Here is a 12,346-nt window from a genome sequence, read left to right as displayed (position 1 = left end):
AGCAATTGACAGTGACTGAGATTAAGTCAAGCATTCCATCCATCACCTTGTTGTTTTTGTTTTGTCACCCTAAGTGCGTCAGGTATGCCCAGATGTGGGTCCTAGGCTCACTATGCCATTGCGTTCATTCTAGCCTGGCTGATGAGGGGTGATACCCCGAAACCGACCCTAAGATGCTTGTTTTTGGTCCAGGGAGAACCTGGACTAGCAGTTTGAGCTGGACTATTCCCATGGGGAACAGGGTCAAGACTGATTTGCATAAGGCTAGGTCCAAACTGGGTGATATGGTGGGCAAAAAAACAATGGATTGGGATGCAGCCCTGAGGGATTGCCAGTGGCTTGGATTCATTCAAACATTTCATCCATCACCTTGGTGTTTTTATATTTTTAGAAAGTTGGAATTTTTTTGTCCAAACCATTAAGCGCCCCCAGCCTGTATCCTGGGTCCCATGACAAAGCATGGATGGCAGTAGGTTTTTGTGTATTACGTGTAGACAGTGAGACAAAGGAGGATAGGTGTAGGCAGAATAGGCTAGCTCTGACCTGATGAGGGGAAGAGCTGTCACCTACCATACTTGCCCATCACAACGTCTCATCATGAGCACACTCACAAAGGGTTTGACACTAGTCCTTTGTGCCACCAGACATGCTGGGGCCAGGGCAGAGAGGCAGGAAATTCCAAGTATCACTCAGGTGGAAGCCTCAAAGTGGGTACCAGGTATAAAAATTGGACTGACACAACTCTTCAGTACACCTCTGGACCTATAGAAGACTCAAAAGGACTTTTGTGCTGCTCTGCAAGAAGGACTGATGCCCTGCTGCCTGAGTGAGGAGGACTGCACCTGCATCTTGAACCGAGGATCACCAAAGGGCTAGGTGGCCAGCCTCATGTTCGGAGCCTCAGGGACAGGAAAGACTTCACCCACCTTCAACCTAGCCCTTGGACTCTGCCTGCTGTGAGTCTTGCCCCCCCAAGTGGTGTCACCCCAGCCCCGGACACTTAAGCGGCCGAACCTGTGGTCCAAGCAGAACCGAGGCAGTGCAACACATCACCTCAAAGCTTTGCTGGGTGATGCATCCCTAACGCAGAACTCCTCAGTCCCCCTGAACCACCACTGCATGATACATCTTTGCTACAGGACCCAGCATCGCAGCTCCACAGCTCCTTGAAACCTCTGCTGCTAAACTTATCCTTGACACACAACCTCACATCCCAGCCCCTCAGAACCGCTGCTGCATGACACCTCCTCAATGCAGGAACTCTCAATCACTGCTGTGCAACCCATCCTCAGCAGGACCTCACAATGCTCTGCAGCCTGGATTTAAGGTACTCTGTTCAGCTGGCCTAACTGAGTTCCTATATCCAGCCCACGCTTCTTCGTGGTTGGCCTGAGCTTGTGACTTTGTCCTTTTCAAGCGTGACTAGATAACCACAGTTGGAGGCTTAGCATTAAGGCACTATTTTTATCTAAACCTTTAAAGTTGCATATCTCAGGTTTTACTAATTAGATTTTGGTCATTTTGGTGTCATATAATTTATTACAATTGACTCTATATTTCTAAATGGGGTGGCTATTTTTCTTGTGTTTAGTTTTCACTTTGTTACTGTTTGAAGTACCACATGAATACTTTATACAATGCCTCTAAGTAAAGCCTGACTGCTTTTGTGCCAAGAAACCAGAGGGTTAAGCACAGGTTAATTTGGGGGTTGCTTTTGTTTTACTCTGACAAGAATTGTGGTTGTTGCATGAGCAGAGTTTCCCTCCCCTCAAACAGTAAGCCAGTTTCCAACAAAATGCTTGTGCCTTTTGTTGCTGAACATTACAAGATAACGTCCTATTTAGAAGTGATTTTGCCATCTCCCTTTTAACTTTAGACCTCCGGAGAATTCCATGGGTTACAGAAAAACTCTGCAAGCGTCCGTAGAGTTCCGCAAGCATGCGGAATTGGGCATGTTGCGCTGCTCGCACTGACTTTTGGTGCTGGGAGCTCCTTCTGTACTGTAAGAGCAGCGCAAAAAGCACCATGTGGCGTTCCAGAGAGTGCTGCTGTTTCTTGCTTCTGCTCAAGTAGATTTTCTACTTGAGTAGCAACTTTCTCAACGCGAACAGTTGTGATCTGCTGTGACTGCCCGCATTGAGAAATCTAACCAGGAGAGATTTCAGAGCCTGAAAATGAGTCTAGGGGACACAAATTCTTGCTTGTACTCGCCAACATAACATTGGTGAGCTGCACACCAGAAAAACACTCGGCCACACAGCGGTTGGCAGAGTTTTGCCGGAACTCCATGCTCGTAGCAGAATACAGAGTGGGCCAAACTCTGCAGATGGAGAGGAATGTTTTACCCTACCCTAATTTATCCAGAGATTGGGAAAATGTGAAAAAGCAGACAGATGACTGGATAGAGAAGCTAGAGAATGTGTAACTTATAATGATGAAAGTCACGAATGACACTGAATGTGAATTATTTCAAAGATTGAGGGAAATGCCTGGAGCGGTTTATGTCTCTTGGAGCAGATATGACTGGTGGAATTTTACATATAATGGATATTAATCTACACAATTTATTGGATAAAAGATCATGAATATTTAAACATATTACATACATTTCAAATTTAAAAAAAAGGTGAAACATAAACATTGGAGAGCAGTGATTTTAAGTTAAGTGCGGCTAGCTTCTGGCAATAGAAAGTTCTCATTACCAGCACAATGCAATGAACTGTACTATTTACAGTGTTGTGATGAGACTGGACACTCCCGTGGGCAGCAAAGAGAGAGAAAAAACAGGTTGCATTAACAAAAAAAAGCTGGAACGATTTCATGAGTGCATGATTATAACATTCTTCTTCCAGTTGTGTACCGAACATATGCATGTCTCAGTGATTTAAAAAAATTACTGTGACATGTATATGCCTGCAGTGGTTCCCACCTCCCGTACAGTTCCTACCCAACGTACTCTTGCAATGGGGGTTCCCTACCATTGAGTCCGGCAACAAGGGAGTTGTGCTTTCCCCGTTGGTTGGCGGCAGCAGTGATGGAAGGTGTTGTCTAGTCATGTCCAGTCAAAGAAGGAGGTGGAATGGGAAAAAGGTGAGTTTTCACCCCTTCTGCCCCCCCCCCCCCCCCCCACCCAAATCAACCAACTTAGAAATGGAGGTCAGACCGCCAGTTCTTCTTGGCGGTAAGACGCATCCAAATCTGCACAGCGGTAATGGTGGCTGGGGTCCTGCTGGCATCCACTTTTCCCTCATCTGCTGTCGACGTGGGCTGTGTTTCTTGGCGGAGGTGGCAGTTCGAGTGCAGGCTTTCATATATGGGACCACCAACATCAAAATACAGTGAGTGGGCCATCACAGCAAAGGACGGGTTTTCATTCGAAAAGTCGACGGCGGGACCGTTACCACCAACATCATAAATCCAGCCCTCTTTTTTTTCAGAAATGTGGTAAGGGTGTTGTTAGACTTGGCATTCTAGGCTTAACCTTTTGCCTCTGCTTCCCAGGTTGTTGATGCTAGACTCTGTTTTTGCTGTTTTTGATACTCTCAGCACTTTACCATTGCTAACCAGTGCTAAAGTACAGGTGCTCCTGTATAAAATGTATGTGTAATTGGCTATCCATGATTGACATATTTGATTTACTAGTAAGTCCCTAGTACAGTGCACTAGAGGTGCCCTGGGCCTGTAAATCAAATGCTACTAGTGGGCCTACAGAACTGGTTATGCCACCCATGTGGGTGCCCGGTAAACATAGCTCAGACCTGCCACTGCAGTGTCTGGGTGTACAGTTCTAACTTGCAAATTCGACTTGGCAAGTGTACCCACTTGCCAGGCCTAAACCATCTCATTTCATACATTTAAGGCACCGCTAAGGTAGGCCCTAGGTAGCCCCATGAGCAGGGTACAGTGTATGTTAAAGGTCGGTCATGTGCCGATGTGTGTTACATGTCCTAACAGTGAAATACTGCTAAATTTAGTCTTCACTGTTGCAAGGCCTATCTCTCTCATAGGTTAACATGGGGGCTGCCTTTCAATATTATTAAAGTGTAGATTCCCTTTGAGAGCAGATAGAAAAATGGAGTTTGGAGTCTCTGAACTCACAATCTAAAAATACCTCTTTTAGTGAAGTTGGTTTTTAGATTTTTACGTTGAAAAAGCCACATTGGGAAATAACTTGAAGATTTATTGTTAATATTCAAAGGGAACACAAATTATGCCTCAAATGCAGAAAAACATGATCCTCATGGCACAGAATAGGTTGACACAGTCAGTTGTCCCAGCCCTGCCCTACCCGTGCAGAACATGTATAATATAAGGCAGTTCAATGAAATTGTGCCTTTGTGTCAATTTTTACAATTTCAATTGCAGAGTAATGTAATAGGATTTCTACAGAGCTTTTAATTTCAGCAAACTTTAGTTCAACCTTAAATAAAACACCCAGAAATTAATGACACTTTTCTGCAATTTACAGCAACACTTGGACTCCCTTGTGGACCCAGGACAGCACACTGATCAGAGGACAATTGTATGCTTGGTACGAACCTAAAGATAGACCATACTGAGTCATCCATTCAAGCAGAAATTACTGCCCATCATGTATAATTTTTGATAGATACAGCTGCTACCGGTTTCACAGTTAGACCAGGGGAAGTTCCAAATCTAACCTTTTCTGGAAATGAAGTCCAAATAGTAGCCATTTCACATAAACATATGCATAGTAAATTTACAGTACATATGCCTATAAAAATAAACTCAGCTATATATAAGCATTAAATCATAATTAGTGAACCACGTCTAGTAAACCAAGTGATCCTACTGGCCTGGAGATCTGCGTAGCTGCATGGGATAAGACCACACACTTACCCTGGAAACACCTCTCTGGCAGGGGTGGTGGTTAGAATGGTTGGAACAGCTGACAGGCATCCAGGGATGGGACCTCCTTGATTTTTCAAGATCACCACACACTCCTCCCGACCTGTATCAACTAGATGGTTATGTCTACAAACAATCCCTTAAAGGCAAAGAGTACCCTAGAAAAAAATGATATCTTCTGCATTTAAAAATCTCTCATAATTAACTCCCTTGATCTCTTTACCCGTTTTGTAGGAATGCTGGTTCGGTCAATTGGAGGAGGTTGGTTCCCGTGACACCCAGGTAGCCCCATAGATATTAGCTATATCCTCATCCTCCTACCCCAAGTTGGTACAGCTGAAGTACTTATGGCTCTCAACTACCTTATACCCCATTGACTCTGGTGAGCTCAGACAAGCTTCTCCACGTTTTCCCTCTCAGATGGATCTGGTGACTTCTGCCACATGATATGGACTTAGCCGATTACTGTGACAAACTTGGTAAAGATCTTTCCGGCACTTTTACTAGTGTTGGGGCATTCAATAAACCCCACACCCAAGTTGCCTTGTTGGGGCTGGGAACACTAAGAGCCAAGTGAGACAAAACCAGGGCTTGGGCCTCCGGATCACCCCGGCTTTAGCTGTTTAGTGTGCCGCATGAGAGGAACCTATCTATGCTGCAAGAGACTAACCACAAAAAATCACAAAACATTGGGCGGGTGGTGGGCCTAATGTAGACTTGCATGACTTCTGTACTGCACTCAGTGTGGCTAAGTTCTCTCAGATTATGTAATACTGTTTGCACTGTACTGTTAATGTTTAGCTCTGAAAAATCAATAACATTGGTTTACTAAAAAAAATACCTTATCACATACACCTCATGCTTCCTAGATGAGCCTTATTACTCCTTGTTTAACAGTTCTTAGCCTACAATTGCCCACCAGTGACGTCTCTCCTGTTAGTTCGCCCATTTGTAAAATAACATGGTTGTATTTCTCTGGTGCTGGTGGCCCAACCACATAGACTTACTCCACTGTTCTTAGTTGTGTACATTGATTTCTATAATTGGTTATGTGTAGTACTATACACATTCTTTACCTGCTTAACTAACACTTAGAATATGCACAGGCTTATTTTTTAGTGACCACACCCACTTTTTAATCAATAGGTTATCCAACCTAATCTTTTGTGGCGTTCTTTGGTGCTCTCCTAATGGTCTACATCCATAATATCTAATAGGAATTATAACACACCAGTTGTGATGAGTGTCAATGTGTGAATTCGGGAGTTTAATCTCTCACATTACATATAGAGTGGAGCCCTGTGAGCTCTCATAAGCATGGCCTTAGTCTCCTAGGTGTTTCAGTATCAGTGATATCTGGAGGCTCTACTTCTTTAGGCACAAGGAAGCTGTGGGAACAATGATGCCCAACCATTTTGATTGAAAGGAAAGAGAGTGGTGCTATATCAAAGTTAATTCCAAAAACGTATTTGAACAGCACATTTTTCTTATCCTTCTTAGTAAATCAAGCTTGGAGTTTGACCAGATTTCCTTACCATGTTTTCTGTATTTTCAGGTTCACGCTGGTTCTACTTGTGTCGTTTTTGGTCTGGGAGGAATAGGCCTGTCTGTCATAATGGGTTGCAAAGTTTCCGGCGCTGCACAGATCATTGCAGTTGACACCAATAAAGATAAGTTTGCAAAGGCAAGAGTATTAGGAGCCACTGAATGCATCAGTCCCCAGGATTTCACCAAACCCATCCACGAGGTGATCATTGAGATGACAGATGGAGGAGCAGACTATACCTTTGAGTGTGTTGGAATCATTGATGTTACGGTATGTCAACTTTCTCTCACCAGTAGCTCTTTTTTCCTTCTAAAAATTAAATACACAAGAAGTGTAAGGTAGAGGGAGAATTGTTTCACTTATTATTTTATGCTGAAAAAAGATTTTTATAGCACTGTATCATCATTAGTATAGCCTCACAGTTCTGCTGACTTTGCATACTTTCTTTCCTTTGTCTAAACAATTTCAGCACAGGATGGAATCTGTTTTCTGTTTGAGTAAGATCATGAGTATCCTGTTGCATTTAATCTTTTGTGTATACACCACCCATTAGGGTAGAGGAGCATCGCCCACCTGCTGCCAGTGCTGCAAAAGATTAAAAATAAAATGGTTATAAAGAGAATGTATTACCATTTTACTTTTCTTTTTCCCCAGCCAGAGCCTTGTTTGGGGGCGGGATCACTGCTTCTGACTCGCAGCATGGGAGCGGTGCTCACGCCACCACTTTACAGGTTGCATGTCACTTTGGCTGGCTGTCTAGCGACGGCGAGCCTGAAATGCACAGTATAAATTTCTGTACTCAGCTGTCTAAGACAGCTTGGTTCAGAGCAGGCATAGGCCCCCAGTGCCTGCAGGACTGTTTTGGCAGCCCACTCCAGCCATTCCTGGCACTGCTCTTACGCTGCTATCATTATCAGCAGCATCAGAGCAGTGTTCAGGTTGGCGTGGAGAACTGCTGCAACATGCAGACCAGACCAGTGCTGATGGACTGAAGCAGGAGGACCAGAGGCGTGCCAGTGTACGCAGTGGGTGCGTACTTTTTCATTTTATTCTTTTAAACTTACTAATGCACTGTGAAACTTGCACTGCTTTCAGTCCGAATGTCAGAGTTCTCAGTCGTGGTTCATTAAAAACTTTGGCCCATATTTATAAATTTTTGACTTAAAACTGCACAAACACAGTTTTGCGTAAAATAAAGCGCAGGCTTGCGTCATTCCAGAGCACCAGCCAAGTGCCAAATTTATGCGATTCCACAAGCCGGCGCAAAGGTAGGGCTAGTGTCTGGAAAAATTATGTTAGCCAGGTGGGGGTTGCGGTATGGGAGAAGGGGCTTTTGCACCAAAAAAATGCTAGGCTGGGTAGAGGCAAAAAAAAATGCTTTTAACCAGCCTAGTGTCATTTCCTGACACAAAATCATCCATAACACATGACGCTTGTCTTATAAAAGACATGAGTCAAGCCCACCACCCTAATGGCCAGCACAGGGGGCAAGGGTCCCCTGGGCATGGCCATTGCACCCAGTGCCATGTAGAGGGGCCTATTTCAGAGCCCCCAATGACACATTAAAACATTTTCTAAAGTGCTTACCTCTACTTACCCTACTTACCTAGGGTGGGGTCCCCCCATCCTCTGGTGTCCCTCTGGTGTGGGTGGGGGTGTTCCTGGAGTTTGGTATGGGCGCCTGTGGGTTCTTTCCATGGTGTTTGACCATGGAAATGGGTCCACAGGTCCCCTAGCGCCTGCCCTGACCCAGGGTAAGTAAAGGGAAGTATTTTAGACATTTTTTTAATGTGCCATTGGGGGCCGTGAAATGGGCCCCCCTACATGGCACTGGGTGCAATGGCCATGCCCAGGGGACCCTTGCCCCCTGTGCTGGCCGTTGGGGTGGTGGGCATGATTCCTATCTTTTATAAGGCAGGAGTCATGTGGTATGGATGGTTTTACGTCAGGAAATTACGCTAGGCTGGTTAAAGGCATTTTTGTTGCCTCTAATCAGCCTCGCATCGTTTTTTGGGTGCAAAAGCCCCTTACCCCATACCTTCCCCCCACCCCCACCTGGCTAACATAATTTTCCCAGACACTAGCCCACCCTTTGCGCCGGCTTGTGGAGTTGCATAAATTTGGCATCCGGCTGGCGCTCTGGAATGACGCAAGCCAGCTCTATACTTTTTGACACAAAATTGCATTTGCTCAGTTTTGTGTCAAAAAGTGTAAATATGGTCCTAACTTCAATATTTTGACGCAAGACAGGTCTAGCATCAAAATATAAATATGGAGTTAAGTTTGCGCTCAATTTGCGTAAAGAAAATTATGCTAATTCAGCAAACAAACTATAAATATGCCCATATGTTTATAACGAGCCCACCTTTGGTGTTGACCAGGCACTGCTGGACAGTGGCTGCCCCTCCAAATATTTGAGGGCCAGCCTCCACTGTGTGTATATATTTGGGTGTTGCTTGGTGTGTAATTAGAGAACTGCTGTACCAGTCTGAGTGTATGTCATTGGAAGGATTGGTATGTTCATTGTCCAGCTTGAGGCATGTGTAGGCAGAACCAGACTGTGGTGTCTTGCTACTGCCACTGTATTCCTTTAAACCATTCTTTTTTTTAATAACTGTTTTTATTGAGTTTTAGAAACTGTAAACAAACAGTACAGAGCATGCCATGCAATACAAAATAGTCATACTGTATTACCATACAATAGTGTTATCGACCATGTACCAACCAGAGGCCAATCGCATCCAATATATGGCTGAAGCCCCACCACCCCCCCTACCCACAATAAATCCACATTAAACCATACACGATATGTAATCTGTGAAAGATGGATAAATGGCAATACCATAGTTGATCGTCACCAACTCAATAGGCTCATTGTGTAATGTCCCCACCCTCATCCTCTGTATTGTCTGTGGAGCTCTCACCCTCCACAACCAAGAACCGGTCCAGTAATGTACCCCATACCTCCAAGTCAGTGAGCGCCTTGTCATCCCTACGTGTGCAGCACATATGTTGCTCCTCAGCCACACCCCACTCCATTAGGTCCCGTATCCAATCAGAGAGCAATGGACTCCTGGTGCTCATCCATCCAATCGCTACCCTGTGCCTAGCCAGTACCAAGGCCAGCTGAGCTAACTTATATGGAATACTCCGACCCCGCGGCTTCTGCACCACTCCCAATAGACAAGCCATCGGTGTCGCCTCTATCCCCAAACCTGTCACTTCCTCTACTTTCACCACCACTTCATGCCAAAAATTGTTCACCAGTCTACAAGTCCAAGCCAGATGCAAGAAGGAAGCATCCAGCGCACCACATCTTGGACACCCTGCTCTGCGCCCGGGTCTTATTTAAACGACTGGGAGTGAGGTACGTCCTGTGTACAAAGTTAAAGTGCAGTAACTTAAATCTGTTATTACATGACACATTACGCATCATGGACAGTGCTAGATCCCAATCAGAATCCGACATGGGTGCCCCCAGGTTCCTCTCCCAGGCCCTGCGACTCACTCCCATTGCTGTCGACTGGTCCTACCGGAGTGCTTTTTAAAACCGGGTGATCAAGTGCAACCCTTCACCCCAGTTAAGCGGGCCATGTAGTATTGAGGAAGCTCCAGGGGCCACAGGAAAACCATTCCTGATCTCATGTGCCAGACTTTCAAGCTTAGTGTTTTGGAGGAATTGACCAGATCCCACACCGAACAAGTCCATGGCCTCAGCAAAGGAAATGAACTCCCCATTAGGGTAAAGATCCCAAACTACTTTGCAACTGCCCAGTCTCCAGGCTTCCACAGACATTAACTGTTCCATTTCCCGAAAGGGTGGAAGAGCCCATATTCTCAGTTCCTGGTCGGAGGGAGCCCGTCAAAGCATGCGTTTAACTGCCTGCTCCCAGATCCCTGCAGTGAACCTCGCCAGGTAGGGAACAACAATAGCAGACCTACCCCCTACCATCAAAAGATACACCAGTGCCTGCCTATCCAATACTCAAGTAAACAGTCTCATCTCCCAATTATCGGTATCTGTCATCCCATTTAGCAGCGAATTGAAGATGCGCTGCATAATAATAATGCCTGAGATTGGGAATCGCTAGCCCTCCTCCCTCAAGATCACCCTGCAGAACCGACAGAGCCACTCTACTACGTCACCCAGCCCATACCAAAGAAATGAAAAGGCTTTCCAGCCTACGGAAAAACTGAGCAGTCAATGGATACATGGAATTCTGAACCAAGTAAAGGCACAGCGGCAGGAAGACCATATTTGCTACCGCAGCCCTGCCCATAACAGATAAAGGTCATTTATTCCAAAAGAGACCGAATGCTCCAAACTAGCAACCACCCGCTCAACATTATGGGGGTGATTCTAACCTTGGCGGGCGGAGGAGGCCGCCCGCCAAAGTTCCCCCAACAGAATACCGCTACGCGGTCAGAAGACCGCCGCGGTTATTCTGTGTTTCCCGCTGGGCTGGCGGGCGACTGCCAGAAGGCCGCCCGCCAGCCCAGCGGGAAACCCCTTCCCACGAGGAAGCCGGCTCCGAATGGAGCCGGCGGAGTGGGAAGGGTGCGACGGGTGCAGTAGCACCCGTCGCGATTTTCAGTGTCTGCAATGCAGACACTGAAAATCTTTTAGGGGCTCTCTTACAGGGGCCCCTGCAGTGCCCATGCCATTGGCATGGGCACTGCAGGTGCCCCCAGTGGCCCCAGGACACCCCTCACCGCCATCCTGTTCCTGGCGGTCACAACCGCCAGGAACAGGATGGCGGTGAGGGTGTCGGAATCCCCATAGCGGCGCAGCAAGCTGCGCCGCCATGGAGGATTCCTCAGGGCAGCGGAAAACCGGCGGGAGACCGCCGGTTTTCCGTTTCTGACCAGAATGCCCTTGGGAGCACCGCCAGCCTGTTGGCGGTGCTCCCGCGGTCCCCGGCCCTGGCGGTCAATGACCGCCAGGGTCAGAATAACCGCCTATGTGTATTGTGTGCAGCCACAGTGTGTGTGACCCAAATGCCCAAGTAACGGAAACTCTCAATTTACCACCAGAGGTCAGCCTCCGGCATGTCAGCCCGGGGGATACCGCAGAGGGACCCAAGGGGGAACAGGAGCAATTTTTTCTGATTGACCCTGAGGCCAGAAACAACCCCAAACGTCTCCATCCTCTGTAACATCGGAACTGGGACAATAGGTTCCCGGAGATAAACTAAGGCATAATCTGCATATAGAAAAACCACATGAGTGACCTGCCCCACCCTGATCCCCCATGGAGCCATGCCCTCCCGAAGCCCTCCCGAAACCATATCGCCAGCAGCTCTACAGCAAGAGCAAAGAGTAGAGGTGAGATCGGACAACCCTGCCTTTTGCCCCTACCAATCTCCCAGGCATCAGAGAGTTGCCCCCCACCTGAACCTGCACAGTGGGAGCAGTGTATAATAGCCGCACCCAGGCACAGAAACCAGGACCAAACCCCATACCACGCAACACCTCCAGTAGATACCCCCACTCAACTGTATCGAAAGCCTTCTCAAGATCCAAAGAAACCAGCGCCAATTCATTTGTCTTGCCCTCTTTCTCATGTAGGACATGTGCCAGACGACGCAGATAGTAAGATGTGCTGCGACCAGGGATAAACCCACACTGATCCTCGTGCACCAGTCCCCGAATCACCCCACGAAGTTGAGAGGCCATGTTTTTGCAGAGGATCTTAACATCACTATTTAACATAGTGAGCAGGCAATACGACGAAGGATCATTGGGGTCCCCCCTCCCCCGGCTTAAGCAACAACAAGACTATGCCCTGTTGCATTGATTCTGGCAACCTGCCACACTTGCAGGCTTCCTCAAACACTTCCAGAAGCTTCTCCCTTAAAGTCAATAGGAAACCTGTCACCACCCAGGGACTTAGACTTAGACATCGCACCCATTGCTTCGCTCACCACCTCA

The 12,346-nt window shown here is 46.8% G+C and overlaps 1 protein-coding gene across 1 annotated transcript in view; it reads left to right on the top strand.

Annotated features, from left to right (window-relative positions):
* The window catches only part of LOC138289760 (alcohol dehydrogenase 1-like), a 510,381-nt gene that overhangs the window by 209,884 nt on the left and 288,151 nt on the right, over nt 1-12,346 (top strand). The window contains exon 6 of the mRNA XM_069230194.1: nt 6,425-6,685. Within this exon, the coding sequence (XP_069086295.1) occupies nt 6,425-6,685 (261 nt within the window). The remainder of the gene's footprint in view (nt 1-6,424; nt 6,686-12,346) is intronic.

The sequence above is a fragment of the Pleurodeles waltl genome, chromosome 1_1, assembly GCF_031143425.1.
Source record: "Pleurodeles waltl isolate 20211129_DDA chromosome 1_1, aPleWal1.hap1.20221129, whole genome shotgun sequence".
Classification (NCBI taxonomy): domain Eukaryota; kingdom Metazoa; phylum Chordata; class Amphibia; order Caudata; family Salamandridae; genus Pleurodeles; species Pleurodeles waltl.
The sequence above is the reverse complement of the archived record's forward strand: the minus strand, read 5'-3'. Positions and strand labels throughout refer to the sequence as shown.